The following is a 15,154-nucleotide window of genomic DNA, read 5'->3' as shown; positions in this document are numbered from 1 at the left end:
ATTATGCATGTATAGAAATATATGTAGGGCATTTCTTTTGTCTGTCATCGAAACATAGTTCCAGGTCTGTTCTCCACTGGTATTTGTTGTGGGCTTGCTTATCCCATCAGGCGAGATACATATCTGTATTTATATTAGTTGCCTGGGACATTATAAACACTTGTCTTTAACGTGGCTATCACCAAGGTAACATGCTGGTATTCTAAGTTGGGAGTGACACTAATTTTAAACTAAAAGCAGGCTAAAAGAGCCCTAGTTACATGAGATTTAAAAAAACATTCTGGCTCAGATTTTTAAAAACTTGTTTTTAAGTATACCAGACGTGCTGCCAATTCTTGTTTGTGTAAGTCATTTTCAATCAAATGTGATACCCTTGGTTGTTATTAACAGTATTTACAGAGGCCCTCTTTTTCCTTCCTCCCTAATGCACCCCCTCCTTCCATACTTCGCTGCAGGGTGTTCACCCAAGGGGAACGCTTGTGTGATTATTTTCAAGCTCATGAACCAGTGGAAGAGCTAGGAATAAAAAAATCCAGAGTTCTACTGCTTCACATGAGAACATCATAGGCCATGGGGCTAGGATATCACAGGGGCCATGAGACTAAAGCCTTCTTTCTCCCTACAGTGCTATCTGGCTTTTACGAAAATTACCATTCATCTTAGGCTATCATTTAAAAGTAGGGGGGATGTTGGCCCTTGGGAAGAGATAGAGTATTTCTTGGACTTCAAATCTATGTTTCCGTTCACATAATTTACTGAAAGATTGCTGTTCTTAAAGTAAAACTGATGTCATCGCATCTCATATGAAGCACACAGCTCTCCTCACTGCAGCCTCAGTATCTGTGCAAACTCAATTAAAACCAGCCTTCTAAAACATGCCTTTTAATATAAAGGGTAAGGTTTTTTTTTTTTATACTGATTTCAAGCGTGTGTCAGTAAACAGTAGTATAGAATTTTGCTAGACTAGAAGTTATGTCTTCAATTAAGTGGCTTCTAGACACTGTGTCTGTGTCTCATTTTACAATAACAATAGTAGCTACTATTTATTGACCAGCTACTGAATGTCAAGCACTGTGCCAGGGCTATTATATACATTATATCTCATTTACCTAAAATGAAATTAATAATGCATGAAAATGAAAGCCTTCTTCATGGTAAAAGGCCTAAAATAATTGGCCTCTGCACATGCCCTGTTAGCTGGAATTTGGAGCATAAATTCTAGAGATCTCTTTTTCGTATAGCTAAAGACCATCCCATTAGATTAACTTCTCCATTCTTAAACATCACCATTCCCTGGGGTGAATTTCAATGAGTTCAACTGAGCCACATTGGTATTAGTTAGCCTCTATTAAGTAAAATGAAATATGAAATTATCCTACCTTTCCTCTTCATTACTGCCAGACCACCCCCTGCCCCCTTATCCCAAGGTCTATATTTATACTGGAAGCTAAAAATAAAGCTTGAACCATAGATACAGTGAGCTAAACATCACTTGCACCCCCAAGACCACATAGGTAGTTGAGATTTTAGACACTGTGCCATTAGAAGGGACCCCTTGCCATGCTTCATATGAAGAGTAACATGGTAAAGATGAGAGCATTCCAGCTTCATGCTTATTTTTACAATTTGGCTAGAATCAGTCATTTTTGAACCAACAGTAATATTATTGGTGTTATTCTGTATATCTATAACTTTGGAACTTAGTATTATTGGACAGTTCCAAATGATAATATATTAGGGGGTTTTCTTGAAAAATTACCATGTTGCCAACCTGCAAACATTTTACTATTCATTTTAAGTCATGGGCTTTTGCCAAACTGGCTTTTGGAATTAAAGTCTGTTATTTGTAAAGAAATTATGCAGTTACCTAATTCCAGCTCACCATGGTCTCTATTATGTTTTAAATTATGTTATATGTCATAATCAGTTATATCACTGTAAGTAATTACTGTGAAACTTTGTTTTTATTCCACATACTTAACATCACTGTCTCAAGTTTGAAAATAACAACTAAACACTTCAAAACAGTATCACTCACACAGAATGACTTTTTTATTTGACATTTGATAGACTAATCTAGAAATATTGTGAAAAGGTTTTTTATTGGTTTTATTGTGCTATTGGTATTAGACAAGAAAAATTACAAATGGATCGTTTATCACTGCACAAGATTTGTTAAATCCCAGGAATAAAGACTTACTTGGACTAGTGCAACGTAATACATCAAAAGTACAATAATCTAAGGAACTAGAAGACTGATGAGAATTGGCGAAACATTTGAATTGTAGGATGTGCTTCTTTGAAAAGTTATAAGCCCTTAAATAAAGTGTCGGCAATGGAGGCTACTGAGCAAGGCTTGCTTTAATACAATCATGCCTCGCTTAATGATGGGATGCGTTCTGAGAAATGCACAGTCAGGCGATTTTGTCGCTGTGCGAACACCAGAGTGCACTCACACAAACCTAGATGGAACTGCCCACCCCTGTAATTGTGTGTGCTGTACTTTAAGTGACTTGCAGTAGGTTCTTTAACACCAGCATCACCACAAACATGTTGAGCCACAATGTTACCACAATGACAACACTGCTAGGTGACAGGAATGTTTCAGCTCCATTATAATCCTATGGGACCACTGTCATATATGTGGTCTGTGGACCTAAACATCATTACGTGGCACATGACTGTAAAGGGATATGAATGTTTGGTCATTAGCATGTTAACTACTTTGAGATAAAATGTGATTTTTACCTCATAAAAATGTGATACTTACAGAGTTATAGTGGTAATTTATCCAATATACCTTGTTTCACAGGTAAAAAAAACTTCTCAGCTAAGATCCAATGTAAAGTATGATAAATTTCAAAGAAGTACAGACTACGTTACTAATGAAAAATGTTATACAAGGTGCCTTAGAACATAGTTAAAATGTTAATAGTTCTAAAACATGTATTAATCTATAATTATGGTAGCAATCTCTTAACCACTTAATGTTTTATTGTCCAATTTGAAAAAACATACCTGTACAGCCAGTTTTTCCTTTTTTGCCTGAATAGCCCATATCACAGTGGCAGATAAATGAGCCTTTAGTGTTTTCACAGGTTCCACTTAGACAGATATTTGGATTCAGGTCACATTCATTAACATCTGTAAAATATAGATATCATTAGTACATATAACCATTTGTTTGATATTGATATTTGTTTGATATCAGTGAATGCTCTCCCCTGAGATAATACTACTGTTCTAAATAAATTCATTCAAAAGATGTATCATATTTGTGGAGCTCAATTCACATGTGCTTTCTACACTGCAGGCTAACCATGCACACTGGCATTTTATCTGGGCCATAAGCAGGAGGCCCAGTAATCAAATAAACTGACTGACTCTAGGCTAAGTATAGTGCCTGTTTATGCGACAGTCTGGAAAACTTTTCAAAACAGCATATTATGTTGCAAGATAAAACTTTTAATCCAGTTTTCATGATGCCAATAAATTTAGTTTCCATATTTTAAAAGAAAGGATAAATAAACTAAGAGTGTAGATAATTACAAATTTCACTTTTTCCCCAAAACTAAAAATTGTTTTAATTTTTTATGACATTCACTTTAGTTTCTTGGACTTCACAAATATTCAGTAAGGGTTTCCGGAAGATATAAATGTGATACAACTTAAATATTTTCAATTTTAAATTCTTGCTTCTGACCAAGATGGTGTAACAGGCACAGAAACAACAACGTAAGGACAATATAGGCAACAAAAGACAGTGACTTGAGAGAAAGAAAACAAATTAGATGAGTTCTACAGCCCCGGGTTACTATGCAGGAAGAGTTTTAAGGCCACAGCATAGGAAAGGGATGACAGATGGAACCAGGTAGTGTCCCTAAGCTGTGGAGATGAAGCTGGATGTCCTGAAAGGCCCAGGTCACTAGAGTTCACAGGGCAGAGCAAAGGACAGATGGGAGCTGCACAGAAAGAAAGCTCCGGGGTCCTGCAAAGAGTCCCAGTCAAGTATGCAGATGAGGAATGTTCAGTGGATTCACGTAAGGAAACTCCTCGAAGCTGGGGAAAGTATCACCCACCAGAATTAAAGGGAACAATCATCAGAGTTCAAGGAAGGCCTGGAATTGTGCCTCTTCCTACCAGTCAGTCTGGAAAATCCCAGAATTCACAGAGGTTTGGGTAGAGTGTCCAGGACCATCTTGCCTCAGTAATGCAGCAAAATTAGCCCAAGACTAACTGCTGCTTACAGGCATAAAAGCAAGACTTTGAAAGGATCGATCTGTTTCGAAATAACTAGGTTACAAAATAAAGCTCAAAAATATTTCTAGGAATCCAAAAATATCTAACACCTAGTAAGTAAAAATTTATAATGTCTGGCATCCAATCAAAAATTACCAGGCATTCCATGAAGCAGGAAAATATGACCCGTAATAAAAAGGAAAGTCAATCTACTGAAATGACTCAGAACTGACACAGATGACAGAATTAGTAGACCAGGACATTAAAAGAAGTTTTATAACTGTATCCCATATGTTCAAAAATTCATAGGAATGGCTGGACATATTAAATAGACACACAGAAGTATTAAAAAAGGCTTAAATAAAACTTTTAGAAATGAAAATTATAATGTTTGAGATAAAAAAATATATACTGAACATGACTAAAGGCAGATTAGATACTGCAGAAGAAAGGTTAAACAAATTTGAATGCATAGCAATAGAAACTCTAAAACAAATACAATAAATTCTTGAGTTTATTGCATTTTGCCAGAAATAAATTTTGCTTGTCTTTAGTTAAACATCTTAAAAGCTTAAACTCTAGTTGCAGCAGGAGGGCTAGGTGGACAGAAATAAAGGCACAGACAACTCTACCTGGAGTTGACTAGTGGTAGCTCAGCCCACATAACATATCTGACAAGTGCATCAGATATCACAGTCACAAGAAACTTGCTCTTTGAAATGCTAGTTTTGGAACAGTAGTATTATACACCTAAATAACCTTATATTTCACATAGGATCTATCAGCTACCCAAACTAATCTTTACGTAACTTAATGGTACTAGTGAATAACTAGAGAAAATTGAAATTTCTGTTTTCTTTGCTTACCTACACAAGTCTTCATGTCTTCCGATGCCATGAATCCATCATAACACAAGCACCTGTACTCTCCGGGTATGTTGGTACACTGACCACCATCACAGATATTGGGGTTATCTTCACACTCATCAATGTCTGCAGAGAATAAAACCAAGAACAGCACGTTGTTGATATTGGTTCTATCAATTCAGTGATGGAAAAGTTAACTGACCCAAGTTGAATGAACCCAGCCTACTTGCTGATAATTAGCTCTCAAATCCAGGTGAAGTTTTACATATAATATCCCATCAGGCTATCCCAGGTGAAAAAGGAGAGAATCATTTTTGAGATTCACACCATACTGTTCAAGGTCAAGTGCCACATCCACTTAAAAGTCCATCATTTAATTAATAATTTTATCTCTTATATGAATTTATCATTCAAAAATGATTGTGAATCTCATTTTCTCATCAAAATTAAATGCCTAAAGTCTATCATCTTCTGTTTTATTGATATTTTAAAGTGAAAACTGGTCAATAAGCGTATCTACTTAGATGTACTTTTAGTAAAAATATTTACTGTCAACATTTAATTTTTATAGCCAAATTTATATTTAGGGCTTCTTAGGGGAGATTTTTTTAGGCCATATAAGATACTCTTGGTCTTTAAATTTAAGTTCTCTTATTAACCCAAGCCAAAATCAATACCTATACTACCCATTTCATTTTTTATCTCTAGCTGCCTACGTGGCTCTTTTAGCCCAGGGTAAAACAACAGGAACTGTAAATTAAACCAGAATTCCTCAAATTTTAGCAGACATCCAAATCACTTGGAGGGCTTATAAAAAGAGATTACTGTGCTCCACCCCCATGAGTTTCTGATTCAGTAGGTCTGGGGTGGGGCCCAACATTTTTCATTTCGAACACATTCTCGGGTGAGGCTGATGCTGCTGGTCCAGGCAACACATCCTGACGAGCACTGAAAGAAGCCAACAGATCAAATTCTTCAAAATGCTGATCAATGGAGAAACTATTTTAGACTCCACTTGTTGAGCATGAGCCTGGTGCTATACTAAGTGCTGTATACACTCTTCCACACAGGAAATCTGAACCCCACTTTATAGATGAGCAATCTGATGCTAAGGGTCTTTATCAAGGACACACAGCTAAAATATGGGACAAACAAAGATGTGGACTCACGACTATCTAACTCCACATCCCCGAACCACTCTACGTAGGGACCTGTTATTGAGAGATTTCACAGGAGACTGAAACCTACTTACCAGTACATGACCTCTGGTCAGGCATTAGTGCAAATCCTGGCTGACAGCTGCATTCATAGCTACCTTCAGAGTTTGTACAGAAGGTCTCACAACCACCGTTCATTATGCTGCATTCGTCAATGTCTAAGAAAAACAAAAATAATATTACCTTTCTCTGTGTTTATAATCATGGCATGTGTTTATAGTTTCCATGCATGGGTCCAATAAAGCAAATTTTTTAAAAGAGCATCCTAGGGCAACGAAGTCACTATATTGTTTGATTCCTTCAAAAAATATGAATTACACACTTACTATATGCTAGAGAAATGAATCTAATGGTGAATGAGACAGACACAAGACCTGCCTTCATAATGCTGAACTGCAGCTGGGGGGTTAGGTGAACAATTAATTACACAGTACATAGTGCGCCACATGCAATGTAGGAGAAATGTCAGGTGCTATGAGACCATACATGACAATGACCACCTGGGTGAAATTCTCTGGGTCATAGGTTCAGTTATAAACTTGACGTTCAGTTTGACCGGCTCAAGTTCTAAACCTTTCAAGCACTTGAGTTAGAATTCTGAGTTGTCCTGGGCCATGTTTCAGGAGAATTTGGGCTGATTTATGACTCTGGGTAGAAACCATGTGAGACTTGGCAGTTCCACATGACGTACACCCCAAACCAGGCAAAATCTGGCAGTTTCTGCAAAGTTTCACTTTGACTTCGGGCACAATAAAGCCACAGGGTTTTCTGTGCCACTCTTTCCAGCACGACTCAATCTACAGGGGGCCAGCCACAAAGCAAAGGCTTGTCCCACAAAACCCCATCCCTAAGGTGTGCCAGACCTGGCTCCATCTTGATGTAAGATATCCTGGTCTTCTTTCCAATAACTACTCTTTGAAATCTTTCAGCTGATCTGAACCACCTAAGGGCAGAGACTGTACCCTATGCTTCTTGCTTTTCAGGGCACTCATGGTGCTTCATGATTTCAGGGGGTCAGTGCTGATTTGCCTGGTTGTGTGTGTGCATAAACAGAGCAGTGCTGTGATTCACCATTAAAGCAGCCCGGGTCAAACTATACTTGTTAGAGCTAAACCATTCCATATCTCCCATTTAACTGCTCTTTAAGCACACCAGGTAGGTGAGATCTGAAGATCGTGAGCCACTATAAATGGAATTTTACTTACAAGGAAACAAGAAAGATTAAGTAAAAGTAACTAGTAATGGGAACAGGACTCAGAAAATGTGGCTTGAGTGCTTTAGAAAGAGACTAGAGGGAAACGGGGTGGTGGGAAGAGATTAACCAAAGAACTTATATGCATATATGCACAACCCATGGACAAGACAATAGTGTGGTGACAGCCTGGGGAGGGGATAGTAGAAAGGGGGAGGGGGACAATGGGACGGGAAGGAACATCTGTAGAACTTTCAACAATAAAGATAAATTTTAAAAAAAGAGACTAATAAAATAAAATAGAAAACAACATACTATACAGAACTTACCAACACAAAACAGCCTGTCGGGAGTTGAATGATAGCCAGGGTTGCAGGCACACTGGTATTTCCCTATGAGGTTCACACATCGGCCGTTGGGACAGAGATTCGCACTCAGCTCGCACTCGTTGATGTCTGTGTAGAAAATAAGAACAGCAAACATCCAGCCATCAGCTATGCCTCTGGCAAAGACGTGGGTCGAATGACTGACCACAAGTAAGTGGACCCAAAGTCCTCCTCCTTACCTATACATGCTGAGATGTTGGGGGACAGCTGGTGACCAGGAGGACATTCACAGCGGTAACTTCCTTCGATGTTTAGGCAAGAGCCTCCTCGGCATAGGAGGGGATCTCTCTGACACTCATCAATATCTGCAAAATGGAAATGACTGCATTGAAGATGTTGGTGGTGTGCTGCCCAGGTCCCCGCGCCCAGGCCAGTGCACTCATCGCCCCGTTTCTGGGCGTCCTGGCTGCTAATGGCTCACAGGCTCCTTCCTGAAGAACTGCTGTCCATTTCATTCAGAAATATGTGGGAGGTGAGAGATTGTGTTTCCCTCCCATGTGGGGGGCCGCCCACGGCCAATCACTGATAGAAAATCTTGGCCTTCTTGTCTCAAGGTGGGACAATTCTGATACTATTCACACTCCCGAGGCGCCTGTGGAATCCGGCTAAGGCTTAACTGCAGCTGAACTCTGCCTCTCTTCTCCTTCCCTAGCCTGCCTCCCTCGTTTCTTCCCAGATTGCTCCTGATAGCACTCCCTCAAAATAATCTCCATCTCAGGCTTGTTTCTAGGGAACCTCATCCAATGCAACCAGCTTGATTAATCTTTTCTAGAAATGTCTGGCAGAGGCCCTCTAATGTGACCCTGAATATAGCTTATGTTTGAAGTGCTCTCTCTTCCCTGGGTGTCTATTCTAGGTTTTATACTCATGCCTCAGGGACCCATTAACTGGTGTCGAGATCACCCACCATCCCACAGCATGAATTCCCTCATTCCTCCCACATGTCAGTCTCCCACCACCACAGACTGATTCCTGACTGACTGGTCAGGAGAGCAGTGCACCAGGGGAGCTAGAAGAAGCAGGGACATGGGCTATGAGTCCTCAAAGCTTCTTGGAATCTTCTTTTCCCTGTGCTGACCAAATGGGCACACACTTACCCATGCAGTTCTTCATCATCATGAATCCGCTTTCATAGCCTTCGTCGCACTTGCACTCAAAGTCCCCTGGGGTGTTCACGCACTGGCCGCGGCCACAGAGGTCAGGAGATATGCGGCATTCATCAATGTCTGCACAAAAGCAGCGAGTGGAGGCACGTGAGCATCGGGATAGCCTTAAATTCTTGTGCACTAAAGAGGGAGCATCCTAACAGGTGTCCCTCCAAGGGGAGCCCCCTCACTGACCTGTGCAGTTCCGTTCTTCAGAGTCAAGAGCAAAGCCACTGTCACACCTGCACTTAAAGCTGCCGATGGTGTTTCTGCACTTGCCGTGGGTGCAGAGGCTGGGAATCATCTTGCATTCGTTGATGTCTTCGAGAAAAAGAAAATGTGAGAAAAGTTTGTGAGCAACCAAGTAGGTCTCGATGATCTTCATTTTAAACCCAGGAGGCTGGAGGGTCTTGATATAAGGTCTTGGCAATATTCATATTAAAGACTGTGATGATCCATGGGAAATATGACTGTGTAAACATCTCTAGTCTTTTAAACTCCTGTTTTTAAAAGCATTATCAGAGAAGTAGAGTGTGTTTATTTGGACTTCTAGAACCCAGCACATGCCTGATACATACTGAACATGGAATGATTTGCTGAATGAATGAGTGGTCTAAACCACTAGTGTCTGTCTATACTTAAAAGCATGTAGAAGATTATTAGGACATATTGCCCCACAACAACTAATTAAGTGTGTAGGGCGTGATTTTCAACCTTTTTCATCTCATGACACATATAAACTAATTATACGAAAATTCTGTGGCACACCAAAAAAAATGTATTGCATTTTTTTGCCAACCTGACAAAAAAAACAAGTATAAATTTTATTCATTCACAACTGGACGGCTACTGTTGTGTTGGTTATCATTTTTTATTTAATTTGACAATCTAAGGGGAAAGAGGTCAGTGCCCCTTACTAAATAGTGAGCTATGGTATGTTTTAAAAATTCTGCGGCACGCTGGTTGAAAATCGCTCCTATAGAGAAATGAGATGCTCATTTATGCTCTTTGATGAGCTTTTGGATACATCTAAGATACAAGAATTTCAAAGAAGGCATCCTTTCTAATTTAAATTATTTGAAAGCAATGTATACTACTTAAAATATTTTATTAATATTATATAACCTTAATGTTTCATTAATATAATTAAAAAAGTTTTTTTCTATGCTAGGAGACTACTTCTGTAACTTGTACTCTGAGTTTCCCCTTTTAGGGGCCTCTCCAAAGGAAGACCTAAAACTCAAGAAATACTAGTTCATTTCTATATAGTGTCATGAGAGGCAGAATTGGCAGATTAAATCTCAAGAACACCAAGTCCTTCTGTGGCAACAGATTCCACAGCCTTTGAAAGCAAATCTCTCGAGTTCCTTTAAATTTACTTAAGAGATATTTAAGAGGGCCATCGAGAAGCCGTCTTCCTAGACACAACAATTTTAAACCCCAGAGCTTCTTGGACCAAATGCTTAGAAAAAAAAAAGTCTACACATTTTTCTATAAGGATAGTTAAGTGATATTTATACACTCATTTCCCATCTGATTCAGTTATGAAGTATAATAACTAGGACCAGACACAATGGGCAACCAACACAGAACTCTATCCTGGGAACATAAGCTGAGCGTCTCTGAAATTATCAGAATTCTGAGTAACCAATTATGCTTTTTCCATATGCTGACGTAAACAAGTTCTGTTTCATTGTGAGTAAAAACTTAAATCAAATTTGGAATTAGATTAAATCTGTGACTTCTTATTTTCTGCACGGATTTTAAATTATAGAATAATAAACGGAAATAATTTTTGAAATGTCATGTCCCTGGAGTGTGTCTGCCACAGAAATGAATCTCCCTGCATCTGGACAAAGAGGACCTGCCACTGGGTTTCCCAGGCCACTGACCCTCTGCCGTCACGTATACCCAGGTGGGCTACAGTGACGTGGACGCTCAAGTCAGCAGATAAAAGGTCCTATCATGTGGCTTTAGCAGATGGTATACAAATTTCTCATTTCCTGTCATTTATGTTTAGCTTAGGGTGATATTAAGATCTACTTTAACACTTAATGGCTAGACGGGAGAGGCAAGCAACCTCGGGAAGTCCCGAGATGCAGAAAAAGCAGCCCCGTTGCAGAGTGGCCGTCTGGTTACAGACACTGCAGGGAGCAAAGGCTGTGCGCTGCGACGGCCGAGGGACGACCGCACTGGCCAGACTCCCAGTTCCGTCAGCAGGACGCTGGGCTCGTGGAAACGCACCCCGTCGGCCCGGAAAGAAGAGCAACTGCCCACCCAAAGCGCCGTACCTTTGAAGAACGGTTTTCCGTTTGTAATTTCTTTGGTGGCAAATCCGGGTCCCCTGGGACAGAGCTCGTCGTACTCGGGCGTGTTCCTCACGGGGCACTCCTCGCACTCCTGGGTGCCCCAGGCCGCCCCCACGGAGCAGCAGCAGGCGTCCATGCGGTGGCGGCCCGCAATGGGCAGCGCGCACTCCTCGTCCTCGTACCTCAGGAAGCAGGTTTCCACGCGGATATCTGCCCGAGAACAGAGGGCCCGTGAGAACTGAGGACACGTGACAACTGAGGGCACGTGGGACCCGAGGGCGCGTGGGACCCGAGGGCGCGTGGGACCCGAGGGCGCGTGGGACCCGAGGGCACGTGAGAACCGAGGGCACATGAGAACCGAGGGCACGTGGGAACCGAGAACATGTGAGAACCGAGGGCACATGGGAACCGAGGGCACGTGGGAACCGAGAACACGTGGGAACCGAGAACACGTGAGAACCGAGGACACGTGGGAACCGAGGGCGCGTGGGAACCGAGGGCACGTGAGAACCGAGGGCACGTGAGAACCGAGGGCACGTGGGAACCGAGAACACGTGGGAACCGAGGGCACGTGAGAACCGAGGGCACGTGAGAACCGAGGGCACGTGAGAACCGAGAACATGTGAGAACCGAGGGCACGTGGGAACCGAGGGCACGTGGGAACCGAGAACATGTGAGAACCGAGGGCACGTGAGAACCGAGAACATGTGAGAACCGAGGGCGCGTGGGACCCGAGGGCACGTGGGAACCAAGGGCACGTGAGAACCGAGGGCACGTGGGACCCGAGGGCACGTGGGAACCGAGGGCGCGTGGGACCCGAGGGCACGTGGGACCCGAGGGCACGTGAGAACCGCCGCCCAGGTTCGCCCCAAGCTGCCAGCGCTGTGTGAGGCCAAGGACAATACGCTCAAGAATTTTCTACATACGTACTGATTAGAGGTATTTTTTCCCCTCAAAAGAAACCCAGGCTTTGGGGTGGGCAGTCCTGCTTAACAAAGACCCTTCTACTTGGGAGCTCGTATTTATTCGCACCCCCTATTTGGGGACCGTTTCCTCTGGGCTTCAGGCATTTTCTGATAATTCTGCGTCAGGAGCAGCGCTCCGACAAATCCTGCAACGTGCTTGGAGATGTTTTCGCAGACGTGCCTGGTACCAGTGCTCGCCCACCGTGGGGTCTGGACTCGTCTCTAGCTAAAATCAAACTGCACTCTCTGTCGCTGGAGAACGTCTGAGCTAGCTTCAGGCCCTTTTCCTCGGACCCACTTCTTTCTGGAGAGGTGGAGTGGTAAACTCCAAAATTAGGAATGCCCTGCTTGAGGTTAAAGAGGAAAAACAGCAGAGGAAAGCCACTCACGCCTCTTCCCAAGGACTCCTTTCACTTCAACACGCGCTCGTGTGCGCATTCTTCTGGGTACGCGTGGGGTACATCTAGCTCCAACCCCAAATTCATGGGGTTATGAGGCCGAGCAGAAAGAGTAGCAGACCAGAGGTCAGAAGACCTAGAATTTGGTCCTGTTCTGCAACTAAGAAGGAAGTCTCCTTGTCTTAGGCAACTATTAACCTGAGCCTGAATTTCCACATCTGTAGAGTGATGTTCCTCCCATCCCTCGGGGGTGGGGGTAGTACTCTGAAGCTCAAGTGAGATTATGCATCTGAAAACTGTAAGGTGTAATTAAAACATAAAGCATGATATTCCCCATCTTTCTCCTTCACAGGGTGGTTACTAGCCATTCACCTAAGTGCCTGGGCTCAACTTTCACGGTAGAAAGCTGCTGAGGCCTCGGGGCAACTTCACATGCGGGTTGCATCTATTAACATGGATACTTTTTAAATGATTTCTAAATCAAACATTAAAGCATCTTTCAACTAAAGAACCTGGAAGAATGTTCTCATTAAATGCGGATCCCTCCTAAACAAAGAAGCTGAGACCCAAAATGTCATTAACTGACACCCACAGTTACAAAGGCTCTATTCTAGCCTTTGAATTCCAACTTCTCTCTTCCATATTGCTTACATTATAAACCATAAAGTTCTAAATTTAAAGGTTTGTTTGTTCTAAATCGTAAATGATCCAAATCCCTGAGCCGCATACCACTCTCCTAACTACTTACAGCGCCACTTCACTAAGAATGCTTTTCAGAGCAATAAGGTTTCAGATACCCAGTGGGGCTGAGCTGAATCATTTGCACAGTCACGGACTCAGGAACCAGTGATCCACAAGACATATTCCCACCAGTTAGAAGCCACAGTAGTAACATCGGAATAAGTCTGCCAGCCCCCATGAGAATGACGATGGGATCTCAAGCCTAATGCCACGAGGCCACAGGGCAGCATTCTAAGAACTCAGGTCCTGTGTCCAGTCTCATCCCCACCATTGCCACGTGGGCTCTAGCAGTTGGCATGGAGAATCCCACCATGCTGACAGTGACGGCAGCCCTGGGCTCCCTCGGGTTCACTGTTCAGGACTGTGGCGCTCTTCATTCCTGATACCCACAGAGTTTCCTCCAAGCCCATGACATACGAGGGGTGGATTTAAGAGCTCTGGAATAACAATTATGATGGTAATGATTTAAGGAACGGTTGCATATCAATTCTCTTCATTAACATGTTCTCTGCTCTTTCTATGAAGAGTAAACAAAGAGCTTGGGTCAGGAAGCCTCTCTTTCCGGGAAACCACCATGGGTCCCGGTGGAAACACTGAGTTTGGGATGTGTGTGTCTGTACTTGGAACCAAATATTCAGCTCTATCTTGTTAACCGAAGTTTTAATAATCTTTAAGAAATGATCGTTAGAAAAGCAGTGAGCTCAGTATTTACCCAGGCAGATCCTCCCGGTGGCATCCAAGGTCATCCCGTTGGGACACTGACACTTAAAGGATCCCTTAGAGTTAACACATAAGCCGTTTTTGCATACTCCTGGGAACACCGCACATTCATCGATATCTATGAAGAAAAAAAAAGCACGAAGTTGATATCTCTGTGTAACATCATTCTCCTTTATCCCATTCACAAAGTCATAATTATTCTCATAACAGAAAAGACCATTTGAACCTGATACATTCACAAAATTAGTTTGCTTCCAAATAGTTTAGGTAGAATTTCTGGTATGTCTGAATAGCAACAGAGCTCACCTGCTACCAAAGATATAACAGTTTTTCCATGGTTCTCAGGGAGTAATATTTGAGTTGAAGAGTCAGAGAGCTGGCATAAGTTCTTGGGGACAGCTCTGGGTACTGTGGCTATCTCAGGTAGGGCTCCCAGAAGCCATAGAATTAGCTTTATGAGACCAGATGTTTGAAAGTAAATGGAGAAACAGAAACCTAGTCTTTCAAACTAGCAAAGAATAAAGAGCTTGAACGTGAGCATAGAAAAAAAAATCCTACTGAGGAATATGTGAGGCCAGTAAAGGGAGCACTTTCGAGAAGTGCTGAGAAGTCCCCAGAAGTGTGTTACTAGTTCTACCTCAGCAATGGTCTCAGTGTTCTGTCCAAACCTTGGTGGTCCCAGTTTGAGTTGGGGAGAGTCGAAAGACATCCATGTTCATACATTTATCATTCACTCAATCTCTCTCAAATGTACCTTTCTGTTCCAGTTTGCTTAATGCAGAGCAGTGTGTTCTCTGCACTTAATTTGGAAAAATATTCACCATCAAATAAATCCAAAGAAAGGCATTTACTTGCCAATGCCAAAAAAGTGGAGCATTAGTTAAGAAATTCACACACACTGTGTCTCTATTTAGAAGAAATAACTTCCTAAACCAGGGATATTGAAAAAAATGTTCCAGATCTTTCCTTGTAAGAG

General features: G+C 42.1%; 1 protein-coding gene across 2 annotated transcripts in view; it reads right to left on the bottom strand.

Moving 5' to 3' along the window:
- FBN1 (fibrillin 1) overlaps positions 1-15,154 on the bottom strand; it is a 229,393-nt gene that overhangs the window by 65,660 nt on the left and 148,579 nt on the right. The window contains exons 23-31 of one of the 2 annotated variants that reach the window (XM_016211097.2): positions 14,171-14,296; positions 11,337-11,564; positions 9,241-9,366; positions 8,998-9,126; positions 8,080-8,205; positions 7,844-7,969; positions 6,358-6,480; positions 5,106-5,231; positions 3,019-3,144 (exon numbers count right to left, since the gene is read on the bottom strand). In XM_016211097.2, the coding sequence (XP_016066583.2) occupies positions 3,019-3,144; positions 5,106-5,231; positions 6,358-6,480; positions 7,844-7,969; positions 8,080-8,205; positions 8,998-9,126; positions 9,241-9,366; positions 11,337-11,564; positions 14,171-14,296 (1,236 nt within the window). The remainder of the gene's footprint in view (positions 1-3,018; positions 3,145-5,105; positions 5,232-6,357; positions 6,481-7,843; positions 7,970-8,079; positions 8,206-8,997; positions 9,127-9,240; positions 9,367-11,336; positions 11,565-14,170; positions 14,297-15,154) is intronic. The other variant, XM_087821626.1, reaches the window with a different exon arrangement.

Source organism: Miniopterus natalensis, chromosome 1, assembly GCF_054644295.1.
Source record: "Miniopterus natalensis isolate mMinNat1 chromosome 1, mMinNat1.hap1, whole genome shotgun sequence".
Classification (NCBI taxonomy): domain Eukaryota; kingdom Metazoa; phylum Chordata; class Mammalia; order Chiroptera; family Miniopteridae; genus Miniopterus; species Miniopterus natalensis.
Note: the sequence above shows the minus strand (reverse complement) of the source record. Positions and strands in the feature narration are given on the sequence as shown.